General features: G+C 44.3%; 2 protein-coding genes and 1 long non-coding RNA gene across 3 annotated transcripts in view; 2 read left to right on the top strand and 1 right to left on the bottom strand.

The window, feature by feature from the left end:
- The window catches only part of LOC136577183 (uncharacterized), a 93,259-nt gene that overhangs the window by 46,591 nt on the left and 25,041 nt on the right, over window positions 1-21,627 (bottom strand). The window lies entirely within an intron of this gene.
- The window catches only part of LOC136577180 (nuclear factor 7, brain-like), a 407,170-nt gene that overhangs the window by 365,761 nt on the left and 19,782 nt on the right, over window positions 1-21,627 (top strand). The window lies entirely within an intron of this gene.
- LOC136577182 (nuclear factor 7, brain-like) overlaps window positions 14,660-21,627 on the top strand; it is a 37,459-nt gene continuing 30,491 nt past the window's right edge. Inside the window, exon 1 of the mRNA XM_066576974.1 lies at window positions 14,660-15,147. Coding sequence (XP_066433071.1) covers window positions 14,940-15,147 — 208 coding nt within the window. The 5' untranslated portion in view covers window positions 14,660-14,939. The remainder of the gene's footprint in view (window positions 15,148-21,627) is intronic.

Here is a 21,627-nt window from a genome sequence, read left to right as displayed (position 1 = left end):
ACCCCGGTACTTTTGTCGGTTTAAATCTTTTTTAGCCAACTCTGCACGTCCTCCTGCATTAGGCAGGTGATATTTAGATCTGTCTTCATCCCTCTACCAAAGAAAGGTGATTCCCAGAATTGCTCCAACTACCAAACAATAGCTCTCAAAATGATACAGGAAAGTATAAGATCAGTAGCCAAAGTGGCACTCCCTGATGCACAGACAGGATGCCAGCGAGGATGCGGCATCTATGATCATATTACAGACCTGCAATGGACCATGGATAAAGCTCAAGAATGACAAAAAAATATCTACATGTGCTTCTTTGACTATATCAAGGACTGTGGCGACCATGAGAAGCTATGGCACGCCCAACAAGAGCTGTATCGACACATATAGTCAAGCTATATTGGAAATTAGGGTGAAAATAGGAGGCAGAAACATCAACTATCTCCGTTATGCGGATGACACAACTCTGCTTGCAGAAACAGAAGCTGGTCTGAAGCAGCTGATATGTAAGATTAAAACTGAAAGTGAAAAAATGGGCCTCTATGTGACTTTAAAGACTAAAAGGAAGACCACTGCCAAAAATGGCTAAATTCAAATCAAAATCGACAATTAGGTCATAGAATGTGTGCGAGACTTCATCTTCCTTGGTTTAAAAATTGACCAGGCTGAAGAATCTATGCCAGAGATAAAACATAGGATAGCAATGGAGAAAAGCGCAATGCTAAACATGGATAAAATCTGCAACTAAATGCAGGATAGTGCAAACCATCGTTTTCCCCATAGCCAAGTATAAAAGTGAAAGTTGGACTGTGAAAAAAGCTAATTGAAGAATTGATGCGTTTGAGCTTTGGTTCTGGTAAAAGCTGCTGTGTATACTCTGGACAACAAGAGTAACAAACAGAGAAGTCCTGAATAATATAAGACCCGATATATCACTGGAGGGCAAGATGACCAGACTCAGACTCATGTATTTTAGCCATGTAATGGAAGCAAACTCACTAGAAAAATATATAATGCTTGGAAAGGTCAGTGGCAAAAGACCTTGCCACTAAAGGAAACAATAGTTTGATACTATCAAAGCTGATACTGGCATGGATATCACACAACTGAAACGAGCAGTACAAAACCGAAAAACCATGGAGGGAGCTCACCTTTAGGGTCGCCAAGGGTGGTGAACGACTAAACGGCTAACAACAATATCATTTAGTGGGAGGGGGGGGTCATTTTATCCCCTTGCATTTCATCTGACATTTCTTTTTCACGCATGAATATACTTGAAGAAAAAACTACTAGATTTGCCTTCCCCATCATCTTCTACGGTTTCTCCTGCATTATTTGTTAAAGTGTCAGTACTTTCAGCGCAAATCCTTTTACTGTTTATATAAATGAAAAATAATTTAGGGTTATTTTTTCTCTCTTTGGCGATTAGTCTCTATGCCTCCTTCTTTGCAGTTTTTATCTTTTCCTCACACAATTTGTTTTTATTCCTGTATGTTTTTAGCGCTTCTTCACTGCCTAATTTATAGGCTGAACTAGATGGACACTGTCTTAATTCAGCATAACATACTATGTTACTATGTTCTTGTTTTAGTAATTTAAACGCTTTCTTTTTTTTCACTTATTGCCCCCCTTTACAGTCTTGTTGAGCCTTTTGGTTTCCTTCTTTTCGTAGTTCTTTTATTTATTTTTTTTCCAAATAATTTTTATTAGTTTGATTCCACAATTACAAGTATATATCATTAAGCAATCAATATATGATGATACATTACAATATCATTATCATGAAAGTTATAGAGTTAATGGTTATCTCATGAAACTTTGCAAATATGGAATTTTTTGTATTTAAAGCATCAAAACAATTGAACTAATAAACTACAACAATTGTCGTTTTGTCAAAAAGCGCATCCACAACTTCCATCTGGAGTCAAAATTGTGTCTGTCATTGTTGTTTGCAAAAATTTTGTAGTTCTTTTATTTTTGAAGGGTATGAACGGCTCACATGAGGTACATAGTATGTTTTTATACTGTTCGTATTTGTCGCCTGTACTGTTATTTTTGAATGACAACTGGAAATTAATTATAATGTGGTCAGTATTTCCCAAGTGTCTCTCAACCTGCTCCCCCATGGTTCTGTCTGTTCTGGTAGTTAATACGTCCAGAATGGCCCTCTCTTGTTGCCCTTCCCTGAGTCCCTAGTTTAAATACTCCTTCAACCTTCCAGCCATCTTCTGCTCCAGCACAGCTGCACCCTCCCCAATGAGATGCAGCCTATCCCTACAGTATAACCTGTAGCTGACAGCAAAGTCAGCCCAGTTCTTCAGGAACCCAAACCATTCCTTCCCGCACCACCCTTTTTGCCACTTATTCGCCTCCCTAATCTCCCGCAGCGTTTCTGGAGTGGCTTGTGGTACAAGTAGTATTTCCCAGAAAAATACCTTGGAGGACATTGCCCTGACCTTAGATCCTAGTTCCCTGAAATCATCACCCAAAAAAGATTTCAGGAACTAGGCTGTGTATGGTGACAGTGGTTTGAGAGCAACTACAAAGGTAAGACACAACATTCTGAGATAGTATGGTAATGATGATTAGAAGCCATCGCGAGTAAAGGGCCTGTCGCATATGGACAGAAGAGGGTATTGTTCACACCCTAGTCAAACCTTAAAGGGGTTGTCCCGCGGCAGCAAGTGGGTCTATACACTTCTGTATGGCCATATTAATGCACTTTGTAATATACATTGTGCATTAATTATGAGCCATACAGAAGTTATAAAAAGTTTTTTACTTACCTGCTCCGTTGCTAGCGTCCTCGTCTCCATGGTGCCGACTAATTTTCGCCCTCCGATGGCCAAATTAGCCGCGCTTGCGCAGTCCAGGTCTTCTCCTGTTCTCTATGGGGCTCCGTGTAGCTCCGTGTAGCTCCGCCCCGTCACGTGCCGATTCCAGCCAATCAGGAGGCTGGAATCGGCAGTGGACCGCACAGAAGAGCTGCGGTCCACGGATGCAGAGGATCCCGGCGGCCATCTTCACAGGTAAGTATAGAAGTCACCGGAGCGCGGGGATTAAGGTAAGCGCTCCGGTGAGCTTTCTGTACGTCCCTGCATCGGGGTTGTCTCGCGCCGAACGGGGGGGGGGGGGGGGGGGGTTGAAAAAAAAAAAAACCCGTTTCGGCGCGGGACAACCCCTTTAATAACTTGATCAGTATTCCAAGTGAAGACATCTCCTCTTAAAGGGGTTGTCCGCCGCCGAAACTGATTCCCCCCCCCCCCCCCATGAATGCCCTGTAGAGTAGAAGCATCACACACTACAGCTTTACCCATAAAAAAAACAATATTTTCCTCACCTTTTTATTCCTTTTCTTCCCTTTATAAAGCTTGCCGCTGGGTAGTTCCCATGATGCACTGCTGCCTCTCTCTCCTCAGTGCGCGCTCCCGATGACACCGGTCACATGACTGGAGGACCGGCGTCATGCACGCTTCACTGCTTTGAATGGAGCCAGCAGCCGGCTGGCCCCATTCAAAATAATGAGAGGCCAGGGAGAGCAGTGCGATCTGCTCCTACTTCTGTGACAGCTGTTAGCAAGAGTTTCCTTCATCTCCCCGGCATGTCCCCTCATTACTGGACACTGTGACAGCAGTGTCCCAGTGTCCAGTGATGAGGGGACATGCTGGGGAGATGAAGAAATCTCCTGCTACAGCTGTCACAGCAGTAGGAGCAGATTGTGATCTCTAGCAGCACTTTCAATAGCAGACGATGGTCTGCTATTGAAAGTGTAAGGAGCACCAAGCATGCCCGACACACACACATACATATGCCCACCCCCCTCACAGTGCTCTCTCCACACTGCCCCCCCCCCCCCATCTGACAGCCCGGCCGCCGGCACCACTAGCACTCCCCCCCCCCCCCCCCCCCCCCTCGGCATCTGACAGCCCGGCCGCCGACACCACTAGCACCTCCCCTCCCCCCCTGGGCATCTGACAGCCCGGCCGTCGGCACTACTAGCACCCCCCCATCCCCCCGCGGCATCTGACAGCCCGGCCCCCACCAGCACCCCCCCATCCCCCTAATGCCGGCAGCACACGGGCGGAAATCCCGCCGCTCAAAGCCTGCATAGGATTGTGTTAACAAACGCAATCCTATGCAGACGGCCGCGGTTTGGCCGCACGAAATCTCGTGCGGCAAACAAACCGCGGCATGTCCTATTTTTGTGCGGGGCTCGCAGAGCCTCGCACAGAAACGTCACTCACGCAGCCGGAGGCTCCGGTCTGCGCATGCGCTGGCTGCCCGGCAGCCAGCACATGAAAGAGCCGGGGCCGCCGGGCGCAGGCGAGTACGCGCTCGTCTCTGCAGGGGCTCGGGTCGGGTCCCGCGGCGAGAATTCTCGCCGCCGGATCCGACCCGCTCGTCTGCAGGCGGCCTAAACCCCCCCTTCAGGTTCTTACCTTACCAAGAAGATCCAGCAGCCGTGCGCCCCTGCAGGCAGACCAGAGCTTCCCAGCCGCTGAAGCTCTACCGCACATGCGCAGTAGAGGGAACAAGCAGGAAGCAAGAAGCGCGTCCCCAACGTCCCGTCAAGACATGGAGCCGGCCCGACAAGAAGAACAGAAGACTTGTCGTAACCATGGATGACGGAGGAGCAACACAGGGAGGGGGCACCCCTAAAGGTAAGTCAATAACTTCTGTTTGCATCATTTTCCATGCACAATGTATATTACAAAGTGCATGGAAATGGGCAAACAGAAGTAATGAGATGTAATGTTTCTGGCCGGACAACCCCTTTAAGTAATAACGATAATTAGAGGCCATCGCAATACGGTTCATAGATATTTGCTAATGAACCTTGCTATTCTGAAATAAATAAGGTTGGTAGATAGTATTTCTCATTCTTGGTATATCTTATCTTAGTATCACCTTTAGAATGTATGTTAAAGAATTTCAGCAAATTATATTGTAAAGATTTTGGTGCAAAAGTTAAAAGTTGAAACAGTTATGTGAAATAGGATTGCAAAAGCTATTGCCTGAATGGCCACAAGAGGGCAGTTTAGATTTAGAATTGCTTAAAAGATTGGAAATGTGGGTTATATGTTTCCATAGGTTGAATTGTTGGATATTGATTGTTAGAATAAGGGCACCATGTATGTTGAATTGTTGGATGATAACTGTTGAAACGAAAGCACAATGTATTGAGATTTTATATAAGAGCGAATGTCGTATAATGGTGGTCAGAATGGTGGAATTCGGCCACGCCCAGAGCAAAAATCCCGTAGACAAAAGAAAAGGAGGAATTGTTGCCCTCCTATGGAAGTCTGTATGGGAAGGCTGGATCACCTTGTCACTTCCCCTTTGATAGATAATGAACCTACTTCTGACATACCTCAATATATACACATAGAGGCAAGGCAGATTCTCCTCAGTATATACACATAGAGGTGAGGCAGATTCTCCTCAGTATATACCCACAGAGGTGAGGCAGATTCTCCACAGTATATACCCACAGAGGTGAGGTAGATTCTCCTTAGTATATACACACAGAGGTGAGGTTGATTCTCCTCAGTATATACACACACAGAGATGAGGTAGATTCTCCTCAGTATATACACACACAGAGATGAGGTAGATTCTCCTCAGTATATACCCACAGAGGTGAGGCAGATTCTCCTCAGTATATACACATAGAGGTGAGGCAGATTCTCCTCAGTATATACCCACAGAGGTGAGGCAGATTCTCCTCAGTATATACCCACAGAGGTGAGGCAGATTCTCCACAGTATATACCCACAGAGGTGAGGCAGATTCTCCTCAGTATATACACATAGAGGTGAGGTAGATTCTCCTCAGTATATACCCACAGAGGTGAGGCAGATTCTCCTCAGTATATACCCACAGAGGTGAGGCAGATTCTCCTCAGTATATACCCACAGAGGTGAGGCAGATTCTCCTCAGTATATACCCACAGAGGTGAGGCAGATTCTCCTCAGTATATACCCACAGAGGTGAGGCAGATTCTCCTCAGTATATACCCACAGAGGTGAGGCAGATTCTCCTCAGTATATACCCACAGAGGTGAGGCAGATTCTTCTCCGTATATATACACACAGGTTAGGTAGATTATCCCCAGTATATACACAGAGGTGAGATAGAAAATCAAGTTGCAACCCCTTTACATTTCCTATTTACATACAGAATTTCCAAGATTTACATTTCGATTGCAAATTATCATGGTTGGACAAGGAATTTCTTAAAAAGGCTTGCTTATTAAGCCTCCATGACCAAAAGGCGATATGCGTATGTACGTAAAAAATCATTTCCCAAGGCTTTATAGTTTCTGAGAAAACAACTATCTTGTGTATTGGCAAATTTCAAGTTTGTACAATAGCGGAAAGTTAGAGAAGCAGCAAAGATTATATTGGAATAGGTACATTTATTTTAGGATTGTTAGCTGGAACCTGGTCAAATGAGCAAGAAGAAAGCTTGAGGAGTGTTGGCCGCTCAGTGAAAGGAGCCATAGTTGGGGGCCATCGCAAATATTTGTGTTGGTGGTTAGGCTGTGGTTTTAACATTTAAGCAAGGTTTTGGTAAAAGGAGTTACTGGAGGTTGTTGTTCTACAGATAATAGGTAAATTATATATCGAGTTATATTACAGAGCTAACTGGGCCACAAAACAGGTAGAGCTTAAGGATTTAAAAGTCAGGGGAATTTTTTGTGCCTGTATTACAGATGAGAGTCCCAGCTTGACTACTGGTCTACTGGCCCCTGAAGTCACGTCATTATAAGAGGCAGTCCAAGGAAGCCATAAGGCATCAAATGCATCTCTAGTATCCATGAACATGGCATGTTTTTCTTTTTTCAAAAAGCATAATGAGTAAAAGTCTTTTTCTTTTCATTTCTTCAATAGATAGGCAGACTTCTACCTGGAAGCAATGTGAAACTTTGCGACCATACTTACATATTGGATGAGTTTGAATCTTAAAGTTGGTACCAGAAAATCTGTCACCAGCAGGAGAACTGAGTGATAGAGAATGACTATCATTCCTGTGCTTTCACACAGGAGCGATAGTCGTTCAGAGAATGGAGGTGGAGGACTCTTCTGGCTGCCTACTTCCATTCACTGCAAACAGGCCATCATATATAGATGAACAAGTGCCGGTTTACACAGGCCGACACTCACTTGGTTTTTAGGTGAGCTAAAAACCAAGCTACTCCGATAAGTGAGTGAGAAAATCGCTTGGTGCCCTATAGGGTTCACATGTTCATGGGACGATTATTCAGGTGATATTCGCCCTGTGTAAAGGTACCTTTAGATTAAACATCCTCCAAGCAATACTTTAAGCAGGCGTAATATTTTCTTCCTAAAGGTTTGAACAATCAGACACATTTAACAGATATGCAAATGCTCGCCCAGTGCATCACACCCATGGAAATAAAGATTCAACCTCCCTGGAAACCTAGAATGGAATTTAGTAGGGACATAACAAGCACGTTGGAGAACCTTAACAGCAGTCTCCCGAGTGAGATCTGAAGGCTACTTTTGGTGAACATCTCACAGCAACAGGGCCATCTAGAAGTGGATAAAGAGATATTTAGGTTTGCCTCCCATTGAGACATAAATGGATGGGGAGAGTCAGAATCAGGTGTGTTGAAAGCAGAATAAAGAATAGAAAATAGTCCTGCAGGATCAGTTGAACAAATTACTTCAAATGTAGTTGCTTTATGGAGCCTACTTTAGGAATAATCGATTTAGGGAAGTGAACACTTTGGAAGAATTGGAAGGTTTCCTCTGGAAATAACTATAAGAACACAAGTCCTCCATTCTGATGAGTTTATTATTAAATAGGAAAGTGCATTCTGACATTAGGTGATTATGTTTCCACTAGCAAAAGACTCCAGGAGACCTGCGAGAAACATAGGGTTTAGGAGGATCGGTAGAATCGATGAGGGACTAGTCTGCAAGCGACGTTGGATGCGCAGAGATCTCCAGAAGGGTAAGGGGTGGACTAAATAGAGATTTAGCAAATAGGTTGAGTAGCCAGGAACCTGCTGTCTAGAACAAACCTTTCAAAAAGTAGAGTGAGGTGAAAGCTGAATCTAAGTGAACCCATCTGTTAGCTGAAACTATGTCATTAATCAATGTTATTTGGACCAGCTATGCAGCCTCATAATAGTTGCTAAAATTGGGGGCAGATAGATCACCAAGACACTTATGTATATGAAGGGTATGCTACCTTGATTTCCTCTCCATATAAATAAAAAAAATTTGATTGGAGGATTATAAAGTCTTGGGATAGATAAGGAGTAGGAATGGATCTAAAAAGATATAGGAAACGAGCGAGGGTCATCATTTTTATTGAATATATTTGGGCCAGCCAAAATAACTCAAGGTATCTCTGTTTGACAAATTTGCTAGATTTTGCAGCATCAAGTGCTTATAATTAAAGGGGTTGTCTCGCGGCAAACATCAAAATTTTACGTTACCCCATTCCCCCATCACCCCCTGGCATAAAATAGCAATTTAAAGCGGTTTTTAAACCGCTTGCTACTCACCGATCCGACGAAATATGAAGTTTTAAAAATCTTCTGCCTAAGATGGCCGCCGGTCCTTTCCCAGGGATGCACTGCGGTTTTCTCCCATGGTGCACCGCGGGTCTTCTCCCATGGTGCACCATGGGCTCTGTGCGTTCCATTGCCGATTCCAGCCTCCTGATTGGCTGGAATCGGCACACGGGGCGGAGTTACGATGACGACGCGGTGACCAGCTCTCCGGCACGAGCGGCCCCATTCACCAGGCAGAAGACCGCACAGCGCAAGCACGTCTAAAAAAGCAAGAAGCCAGCGAAATTAGACGGCGCCATGGAGACGGGGACGCTAGCAATGGAGCAGGTAAGTGAATAACTTCTGTATGGCTCATATTTAATGCACGATGTATATTACAAAGTGCATTAATACTGTATGGCCATACAGAAGTGTATAACCCCACTTGCTGCCGCGAGACAACCCTTTTAAATTTTCTAGTGGTCAAGAAGCGTTACACTAGCAGAAAAAGCATTCACTACACGCAAGGAGCCGTCATATGACGCTCGGCGGTGGGCGGGAAAGCGTTTTTTCACGCTATCTCCCGCTGGTTACAGCGGGAGATAGCGTGAATGGACGGCTTCCATTGACTGCAATGGAAGCCGTCAGTGCGTACAGCCCGTCCTCACCCGCAGAAAATAGAGCATGCTGCGGGTGAGGACGGGAGAAATCGCGGTGCGTAATTCCGCGCTGGAATTACGCATCGTGAGCATTGTGCTATTAGGTTCAATAGAACCTAATAGCTGCGGGCAACGCAGCGGATTTTCGCCGCGAATTACGCGGCGGAAATCCGTTCGTGGGAAGGAGGCCTTAGGGGTTGTCTCGCGGCAGCAAGTGGGGTTAAGCACTTCTGTATGGCCATATTAATGCACTTTGTAATGTACATCGTGCATTAAATATGAGCCATACAGAAGTTATTCACTTACCTTCCCTGCGCTGGCGTCCCCGTCTCCACCTAACCATAAAAACAAGACGCACTGAAAGATGGCGGAATGTCGTTTTTTAAAAATTTGACTCCACGTATAATTTTTTTAAAGTTTTTCAGTACATTATATGGTACGTTAAATAGGACGATAAAAAACTACAACTCGTCCCGCAAAAAACAAGCCCTCATACAAGGATGTCGATGGATAAATAAAGGAGTTATGATTTTTTTGAAGGGGGGGGAGGAAAAAACGAAAATGAAAATTTTTTTTTTTAAAAACGCATCATGAAGGGGTTAATTCAGGCACAGGCAGTCCTTCCCCTACCACTAGAAAAAAATCTTTTGGCAAAGGATGGAACATAAAAAAAGCAATCATGAATCTCACCCTTTCTTCTTCCCTGGCTTTCTGGGATAGACTCTCTAAAAGTTATAAACTGATATCTAGGCCCCTCCCCATATCCAGTATCTTTGGTAATCCCACCTTTTCCCTGGGTATGAACAAAAAGGAGTTTGGATGTTGGATAGAGAGGGATCTCACCAGCATAGTTGATTTTGTGGATAGACTTGGCTTCAGACAGTTTAAGTTTTTCCGGGCTGTTCACTCTATTCCAAGCTCGAAGATGTTTCATCTTCAACAAATTAAACACTATGTTTTAGCACTCACAGAGAATAGACAGGACCTTTCTAGGACTAACTAGTTTTGAGAGCCTGTGCAACTCAAACGCCAGGGGTCCTGGTAATATCGCCAAATTGTACTCCCACTTTACAACACCCATTGATAAACTTCAATATATTAGGAGATGGGTGGAAGAGCTGGGCGAGGAATTGCCTATCTCGGACTGGCATAAAATAGCCATTTCAACCGCAAAGCTTTCTATTACTGTAGCAATAACAGAGGCGGGCTAAAAGATTTTAATATGACGGTATATGGTTCCGAGACGACAGGCCAGTATGTTCCCTGGGATGTCAGGCTTATGCTTCAGAGGATGTGGAGGTGAGGGTTCCTTCCTACACATTTGATGGAATTGCCCTAGGTTTCGTAGGTTCTGGATCCAGGTATATACTTTAATATTTTCCATTACAAACCTATCAGTACAAAAATCACCCTGGGAAGCTCTACTGGGTAAACAAATCCCTACCATCCCCAAACACACCCACAAATGGATATCCTATTGCTTCCTAGTTGCATGGATCAAATAAACCCCACGAAAAAGGAGTGGAAGCAGTAAATTATTTTTTTATCAAGAGATGAACAAATGCCGGAACATCAAAAAGGTTTAATTCTAGAAGCAATTAGATTTATTCTTAATAGTAATTATTTTATATACTAAAATCAATTTTATGTGAAAAAGGGGACTGCGATGGGCATGAGATTCGCTCCGGCCTACACAAATCTTTTTATGGGGGCTTTTGAGAGAAATATTACAGAGCCTAGAATAAAATGTTATTGTCGTTTTATTGATGATGTTTTTTTAATATGGAAAGGGGACACAAGGGAATTGATTAATTTTATCAAATAATTAAATATAAATGATTGGTGTCTAGAATTTTTGGGAAATCATGATCCTCAAACACCAGTGTTTCTTGATGTTGAAATGTATATATATATATATATATATAAAAAAAAAAGGGAGAAAGTCAAACCAAAACGTTTAAAAAAAAAAAAAAAAAAACAGATGCGAACAGCTATTTAAATTTTAACAGCTGTCACGCAAGAGGTTGGAAGATGAATATACCCTATGGTCAGTTTACCCAGATAAGAAGGAACTATACAGATGTGAATGAATAAAAAAAAACAGGCTCTAATTTAAAGAGGAGGTTTAAAGAAAAAAAGTACCCTACACATCTGGTAGAAGCAGCATACAAGAAAGCTTTGGAATGCGAACTCCAACAAACTCCGTCAGAAGAACGAACTGAGAAATTGCAGAAAGAATCCAGATTTATTACAAAGTATAATTCCCAACATAAGGAAATAAAAACAGTAATACAAAAACACTGGAACATTATCAAAGGAGATCCATTCCTGAAAAAACCTTCCAGAGAACCCAATAATTACATTCCGTAGGAATGAAACAATTAAAAACTATATTGCCCCCTCCCGTCCACATACCAATATAAAAAAATCATCAAGAAATAAAGAAAATGGGAACTTCTTCCACGTGAAATCAATACATGGGCGATACAGATGTGGCATATTCACGTGTAAATGCTGAAGGAATATTATGAATGGTAGAAAAAAAATCCTAATGGGAAAGGGTCAGGCACCATACAAAATAAAAACGTTTTTGAATTGTGGTACGTCTTATGTTATATATTTATTGGAGTGTCCATGTGGATTACGATACGTAGGTCACACAATTAATGCGCTACGTACCAGATTAAATAACATCGTACGAATATTATCAATGGCTTTATAAATCATAGCGTAGTCAGGCATTTTTTTAAAACATCACAATAAAGATTTCTCAGTTTTAAAAATTACATCACTAGAAAGTGTGCAACCAGGATTGGTTTCAGTTTTAAAAAATAGGGAGATGTTCTGGATTTTTAACCCTTTCCAATCCACTGTCTGACCTCTAAAGACATTATGATTTAAGGCTGTACAGCTCCGATGTAGAAGAACATCCGTCAGGGTTCTCTTACTGTATATTGCCCGCCTCTCTGCTGTCGGAGCCTATCCAACGTGTCACCTCATGCAGTACTGGCTTTAGCCAGCATATAGCGCCGATGTATAACGGCAGAAAAAGAGTAAGCCCCCTAGGAAAACCAGGATATAAATTACATTGGAAAAGGTTAAACAAGGGACACTCCGCCAACGGAGTCTTAATGTAATTTTAGAAAAAATGTAGACATGTATATAACAGAGTGTGAATTTTTTATGCCGTTATAACCTTTGCCTCTTATTTATTTATATATTTGTTTATCATAATAATTTATGGTGAATAACAAGTAATTTTATTTTTGAAAACCGAACCCCTCCAATATTCCCCCCTCCCTGCCATAAGTATTTCACATATATATTTGGGTTTTCTAAAATGAATGAAGAGAATTAGATATTATGTTTTATTACAATTATAAATCAGTTATGCTCAGTGTTATGACGAACATGTACTATACAATGGTAAGATAAATCCATGGCTATTGCAACTTATCTTTCCTTCATCCCACGGCACCCGAGAGCATTAATTATGAATGAAAACCACTATGCGTTCTACTCGAGACAGAGTTGGAACGCACGCACGTGCTGACGCGGCACACAATGACGAGGACGTGATGACGTCACATTGACGCGCACGCTGGGCCGTCCCCCTCCATTGAGATGAGTGAGCGTGATGACGTCACAATGACACGCACGAAGGGCCGTCCCTCTCCATTGAGATGAGTGAGCGTGATGACGTCACAATGACACGCACGAAGAGCCGTCCCTCTCCATTGAGATGAGTGAGCGTGATGACGTCACAATGACACGCACGAAGGGCCGTCCCTCTCCATTGAGATGAGTGAGCGTGATGACGTCACAATGACACGCACGAACAGCCGTCCCTCTCCATTGAGATGAGTGAGCGTGATGACGTCACAATGACACGCACGAAGAGCCGTCCCCCTCCATTGAGATGAGTGAGCGTGATGACGTCACAATGACACGCACGAAGGGCCGTCTCCCCCCATGGAAATGAGCATAGGAGGCCGTGGTAATAGGAAAAGGTAAAATACTATATATACACATTATATGTATCACTGTTCGGCTTGAAAAAGGTGCTTTTATGCACCAAAATGCGTCGTCCCTATATCTTGTATCATTAATTAAAGAAGAATACCTTATCTTCTGGCTGACTGGAATACTATCTGGGGCATATGCAACAGGAGGGGGGGGGGGGGGCTTCTGTGGATATCCCCCTCCTGCAAAGTACGTTTCCACTACTTGGCAGAAAGTCCACAGAATCTTCATATTTGTAATGATCTGGTAAACCCTACGAGCGCGGGGTACTTTATAACCAAGTATTTTCTGTTTTTTCAAGTGTCTGTTACTTGGAATGCATGCGATTCTCCTTGTAAACAATCTGGAGCGGTACAGCAGAGTCAGAGGAAAATTATTAATTTTCAATAACAGTCTCCTAAATGGTTAAAAAAAAAAACTAAAGTTTTTTTACATATGCTTCCAATCTGAAAAAAAAAAAAAGACAATTTTTTTTTCAAAATCTTCCCATTTTTGGAGCTTTTTATAAATATCCACAAATAATTTTATCAGTCTATTTTTACCACCTAAGGGTGGATTCAGACGACCGTATATGAGCCGGGTTTTAACGCTCAGCCGATATACGGCGTCCCTCTCTGCAGGGGGAGGAGGCTGGAAGAGCCAGGAGCAGCGCACTGAGCTCCCGCCCCCTCACCACTATTTGCAATGGGAGGGGCAGGGTGGGGCGGAGCTAAGTTCCGGGACATAGCTCTGCCCCCGTTCCGCCCCTCTCATTGCAAATAGTGGTGAGGGGCGGAGAGGAGGCGAGAGCTCAGAGCCCTACTCCCGCCTCTTCCAGCCTCCTCCCCCTGCAGAGAGAGACGACGTATATCGGCTGGGCGTGAAAACCGAGCCAATATACGGTCGTCTGAATGCACCCTTAATGAGGTACAATATGTGGCAAAAGCACGCCAGAAGCACTTGGATGTGCAAAACCTTTACAGAGTTATTCTGCATTAAAGTGACATGTCAAGTTTCCAAGTTTGGCCTGGACATTAAAGTGCAAACAGGCTTGGTCACTAAGGGGTTAAAACTGGCCTACAAGCTGTGCGTCTATATGTGTGCGCATGTAATATATATATATATATATATATATATATATATATATATATATATATATATATATATATATATATATATATATACACACATATACACACACACAGATATCAGATATATGGCAGACAGTTATGCCTCGCAGAGTCCTCACAGGCAGCACAAGGCGGAGTTTGCCATCCAGTAACATTCAATTAGACATTTCCAGAAGTTTCTGCCAGATGCGTCCATGAGCTTCCACCCGCCATTATCTCTCCTCAGGGGAAGCGCTGCTCCCTCACAGTGTGCGGCAGACCCGAGAGGCTGCTACAGACAGATTATACCTGAGGGGACTGTAGAGGATAATGAACCCGCTGCCCGCTTAGTGTACGGAGGCGGCGCAGGCGCGGTCAGTACGAGGGGCGGGCTCACAGCGGAGGAGTCGGTACACTTTACCGCCGGAGTCTGCGGTGTCCGTCGCTCTCGCCACACGGTTTTCAGGCTTCTTACACCTGTGTGAGGTGATAGTTTCCAGGCTCCCCTCCAGCCTGTGAGGTGATAGTTTCTAGGCTCCCCTCCAGCCTGTGAGGTGATAGTTTCTAGGCTCCCCTCCAGCCTGTGAGGTGATAGTTTCTAGGCCCCCGCCGCGCAGGTTCCCGCTCTCCCACATCACGTGCTCCGCCGCTATGGCCTCTGTAGTGCAGCCTGAAATCTCAGATATGGAGAAGAAAGACGTCCAGGCGGCCGGGGAGGAGGACAACAATCCCGAGGAGCCCATGGACGACGAGGACGAGAATGATGACGGGGGAGATGGCGACGACGAGGACGTAGAGGAAGATGTGGTCGTACAGATCGGAGCCACGTACTCCTGCAAGAGGCAGGACGGATCGTACCGTGAGTGCTCCACCCCATGTATATACCGGCCTGTATACAACCCCTATATACCCCTCATCTATATACACCCTTATCTATATATATCCTCTACATACACCCACCTATATATACACCCATATCTATATATACCCCTCACCATATATAATAGAGGCAGGACGGATCGTACCGTGAGTGCCCCTCCCCCATGTATATACTGGCCTGTATACACACCCCTATATACCCCTCATATATATATATATATACACCCATATCTATATATACCCCTCACCATATATAAGAGGCAGGACGGATCGTACCGTGAGTGCTCCTCCCCCATGTATATACCGGCCTGTATACAACCCCTATATACCCCTCATATATATACACCCATATCTATATATACCCCTCACTATATAATAGAGGCAGGACGGATCGTACCGTGAGTGCTCCACCCCCATGTATATACCGGCCTGTATACACCCCCTATATACCCCTCATATATATACACCCTTATCTATATATACCCTCTACATACATCCACCTATATATACCCCTCACCATATATAATAGAGGCAGGACGGATCGTATCGTGAGTGCTCCACCCCATGTATATACCGGCCTGTATACACCCCCTATATACCCCTCATATATATACACCCTTATCTATATATATCCTCTACATACATCCACCCATATATACCCCTCACCATATATAATAGAGGCAGGACGGATCATACCGTGAGTGCTCCACCCCCATGTATATACCGGCCTGTATACACCCCCTATATACCCCTCATATATATACACCCTTATCTATATATACCCCTCACCATATATAATAGAGGCAGGACGGATCGTACCGTGAGTGCCCCTCCATGTATATACCGGCCTGTATACACCCCCTATATACCCCTCATATATATACACCCATATCTATATATATCCTCTACATACATCCACCTATATATACCCCTCACCATATATAATAGAGGCAGGACGGATCGTACCGTGAGTGCTCCTCCCCCATGTATATACCGGCCTGTATATACCGGCCTGTATACACCCCCTATATACCCCTCATATATATACACCCTTATCTATATATACACCCTTATCTATATATACCCCTCACCATATATAATAGAGGCAGGACGGATCGTACCGTGAGTGCTCCACCCCCATGTATATACCGGCCTGTATACACCCCCTATATACCCCTCATATATATACATCCACCCATATATACCCCTCACCATATATAATAGAGGCAGGACGGATCGTACCGTGAGTGCTCCACCCCATGTATATACCGGCCTGTATACAACCCCTATATACCCCTCATATATATATACACCCTTATCTATATATACCCCTCACCATATATAATAGAGGCAGGACGGATCATACCGTGAGTGCTCCACCCCATGTATATACCGGCCTGTATACACCCCCTATATACCCCTCATATATATACACCCTTATCTATATATACCCCTCACCATATATAATAGAGGCAGGACGGATCGTACCGTGAGTGCTCCACCCCCCATGTATATACAGGCCTGTATACACCCTATATACCCCTCATATATATATACACCCATATCTATATATATCCTCTACATATATACCCCTCACCATATATAATAGAGGCAGGAAGGATCGTACCGTGAGTGCCCCTCCATGTATATACCGGCCTGTATACACCCCCTATATATACACCCTTATCTATATATACCCTCTACATACATCCACCTATATATACCCCTCACCATATATAATAGAGGCAGGACGGATCGTACCGTGAGTCCTCCACCCCCATGTATATACCGGCCTGTATACACCCCCTATATACTCCTCATATATATACATCCACCCATATATACCCCTCACCATATATAATAGAGGCAGGACGGATCGTACCGTGAGTGCTCCTCCCCATGTATATACCGGCCTGTATACACCCCCCTATATACCCCTCATATATATACACCCTTATCTATATATATTATTCACTGAAAAAGCCAAAAATACAACACCTGAAGGTCTGCAAAGCAGACACGGTCGCCATAAGGCAGGCACAATCGCCGTAGGGCAGGCGCAATGGCCTTAAGCCCTGAAGATATGTAGTCAGCCAGACAATAATGTGGAGGAGCAGCTTGTTCCTGGCAGGCTAATATGTAGTCACCCACTCAACCCAGCCCAGATTGGGGAGGAGTGACTGCATATACTAATAGCCTGCACATGTGAACGATACCAAAGATGTCAGCCATAGATGGGTGGTGACCCACCATACAGGATATCAACCCTGGCTGGCTCACCTCTGTGATCTTATCTATATATACCCTCTACATACACCCACCCATATATACCCCTCACCATATATAATAGAGGCAGGACGGATCGTACCGTGAGTGCTCCACCCCCATATATATACCGGCCTGTATACACCCCCTATATACCCCTCATATATATACACCCTTATCTATATATATCCTCTACATACACCCACCCATATATACCCCTCACCATATATAATAGAGGCAGGACGGATCGTACCGTGAGTGCTCCACCCCCATGTATATAGCGGCCTGTATATACCCCTCATATATATACACACCCATATCTATATATATCCTCTACATACATCCACCCATATATACCCCTCACCATATATAATAGAGGCAGGACGGATCGTACCGTGAGTGCTCCACCCCCATATATATACCGGCCTGTATACACCCCCTATATAGCCCTCATATATATACACCCATATCTATATATATCCTCTACATACACCCACCCATATATACCCCATACCATATATAATAGAGGCAGGACGGATCGTACCGTGAGTGCTCCTCCCCCATGTATATACTGGCCTATATACACCCTTATCTATATATATCCTCTACATACATCCACCCATATATACCCCTCACCATATATAATAGAGGCAGGACGGATCGTACCGTGAGTGCTCCACCCCATGTATATACCGGCCTATACACCCCCTATATACTCCTCATATATATACACCCATATCTATATATATCCTCTACATACACCCACCCATATATACCCCTCACCATATATAATAGAGGCAGGACGGATCGTACCGTGAGTGCTCCTCCCCCATGTATATACTGGCCTATATACACCCATATCTATATATATCCTCTACATACATCCACCCATATATACCCCTCACCATATATAATAGAGGCAGGACGGATCGTATCGTGAGTGCCCCTCCCCCATGTATATACCGGCCTGTATACACCCCCTATATACCCCTCATATATATACACCCATATCTATATATATCGTCTACATACATCCACCCATATATACCCCTCACCATATATAATAGAGGCAGGACGGATCGTATCGTGAGTGCCCCTCCCCCATGTATATACCGGCCTGTATACACCTCCTATATACCCCTCATATATATATACACCCTTATCTATATACATCCTCTACATACATCCACCCATATATACCCCTCACCATATATAATAGAGGCAGGATGGATTGTACCATGAGTGCTCCTCCCCCATGTATATACCGGCCTATATACACCCCCTATATACTCCTCATATATATACATCCACCCATATATACCCCTCACCATATATAATAGAGGCAGGACGGATCGTACCGTGAGTGCTCCTCCCCATGTATATACCGGCCTGTATACACCCCCCTATATACCCCTCATATATATACACCCTTATCTATATATATTATTCACTGAAAAAGCCAAAAATACAACACCTGAAGGTCTGCAAAGCAGACACGGTCGCCATAAGGCAGGCACAATCGCCGTAGGGCAGGCGCAATGGCCTTAAGCCCTGAAGATATGTAGTCAGCCAGACAATAATGTGGAGGAGCAGCTTGTTCCTGGCAGGCTAATATGTAGTCACCCACTCAACCCAGCCCAGATTGGGGAGGAGTGACTGCATATACTAATAGCCTGCACATGTGAACGATACCAAAGATGTCAGCCATAGATGGGTGGTGACCCACCATACAGGATATCAACCCTGGCTGGCTCACCTCTGTGATCTTATCTATATATACCCTCTACATACACCCACCCATATATACCCCTCACCATATATAATAGAGGCAGGACGGATTGTACCATGAGTGCTCCTCCCCCATGTATATACCGGCCTATATACACCCCCTATATACCCCTCATATATATATATATATATATACACACACCCTTATCTATATATATCCTCTACATACATCCACCTATATATATACCCCTCACCATATATAATAGAGGCAGGACGGATCGTACCGTGAGTGCCCCTCCCCCATGTATATACCGGCCTATATACACCCCCTATATATATATATATATATATATATATATATATATATATATATATATCCTCTATATAGATCCACCCATATATACCCCTCACCATATATAATAGAGGCAGGACGGATTGTACTGTGAGTGCTCCTCCTCCATGTATATACCGGCCTATATACCCCTCATATATATACACCCTTATCTATATATATCCTCTACATACATAAACCCATATATAATAGAAGCAGGACGGATCGTACTGTGAGTGCTCCTCGCCCGTGTATACACCCCCTATATGCCCCTCATATATATACCCTTATCTATATATACCCTCTACATACATCCACCCATATATACCTCTCACCATATATGATAGGCAGGACGGATCGTACCGTGGGTGCTCCTCCCCCATGTGTATACCGTCCTATATACCCCTCACCATGTATATACTTTCCACATATATCTATCCTTATATATACCCCCTCATATACACAGTCCACATACCTCTCACCGTATAGAGGCAGGACGGATTGCACTGAATGCTCCTCCCCCATGTATATACCCCCTTCATATATGCACCCGTATCTATAGATATCTATCTCCTCTACATCCATCCATATATAACCCTCACCATATATAATAGTCAGGACAGATCGTACCATGAGTGCTCCTCCCCCATGTATATACCCCTCCCTCATATTTACACCTTTATCGCTCTCACTCTCTCTCCGTACATATAGCCCCCACTGTATGTAATGGAGGGGTACTGGTGTACCTTGACGCCATCGAAAGCTATGGGTTTGACTGGAGGAATGCCCTTGTCACACCCCTAGCTCCCGATTGGCTGGCGACCCAGCACACCTCCAAAGGCCGACAGCAGCGTGGAAGCAGTTTGTGCTGCCCTTAGTGGTTAGGGTTACTTTAACACTTAGGCTTAGGCCTCGTGTCCACGGGGAAAATCGGGCCCATGCGGATTTCTGCTGCGGATGCACTATAATTGTCTTTTTTTTTTTCCATGCGGGAGATCAATTGAGATATGAGCTCCCACACACGTGATCCGCACTAAAATGGAGCGTGTCGCGTTTTTTTCTACGCTTATGGAATCCGCAAATCACTTAAAATACCATCCGCGGCTATTAATTAACTGCGGATGGTCAATGCATTCCTATAGGATGCGAATCTGCCTTTTTCTCGCACGGGTTCGCTAAATATAATTTCCCCGTGGACATGAGGCCTTAGATTATTAACTGTCAATGCTTCCATGTGAGAGCCGGCCAGCATTTGCATGGAAGCATTGACAGCTAATAATGTAAGCCTAACAGTGAAACTACCCCTAACCCTCCAGGGCAGCCATAAGTCATTGGATGCTACTAGGAGCTTTGCGCCCCTGTCCCCAACATTTAAAAACCCAGCCCCCGTCTCCCACCACTGGCGCTGCAGCCAGGATGTTGACGGCCCTGTCCCCTGCTGTCAATAACCGCACTCCCTGCTGCTGGCAGCACCTTGCCAGCCGCCCCACCTAAGGGGGAGATGGCAGGAGACGGCTGCAGCGGATTCTACAGTGGCTGGCCTGCCACCTCAAGCGGAGACAGCAGGGGGACCAGGGCCATAACTGGAGACAGCAGCAGCTGACCGAATACAGCAGGAGGCCACTCCACTGCGCCATGGGGAGAGAGCAGGAGTCGGGGTTACTCACCGTAGCCGCCAGGGAACAGTCTAAAGCCCAGCAGAACAGACTGGAGGGGTGAGCCAATCACAGACTGGGGAGTGTGACCTTGCTGTCAAGCTCCCTCACACTTGGGTACACCTACCACATCTGGTGGCGTCAAGGTACACCAGTACCTAATAGAGGCAGGACGTACTGTAAGTGCTCCTCCTCAATGTATATACCGTCCTATATACCCCTCCTTCATATATGTACACCCGTTTGTGTGTGTGTGTATGTGTATGTGTATATATATATATATATATATATATATATATATATATATATATATATATATATATATCCTCTACATCCACCTATATATAGCCCTCACCATATATATACCCCCTTATATACACAGTCCACCTACCCCATACCATATATAGGGGGAGACAGAACGGATCGTACAGTGAGTGCTCCTCCCCCATGTATATAACGGCCTATGTACACCCTCCTACAT

This window comes from Eleutherodactylus coqui, chromosome 8, assembly GCF_035609145.1.
Source record: "Eleutherodactylus coqui strain aEleCoq1 chromosome 8, aEleCoq1.hap1, whole genome shotgun sequence".
In the NCBI taxonomy this organism is placed as follows: domain Eukaryota; kingdom Metazoa; phylum Chordata; class Amphibia; order Anura; family Eleutherodactylidae; genus Eleutherodactylus; species Eleutherodactylus coqui.
The sequence above is the reverse complement of the archived record's forward strand: the minus strand, read 5'-3'. Positions and strand labels throughout refer to the sequence as shown.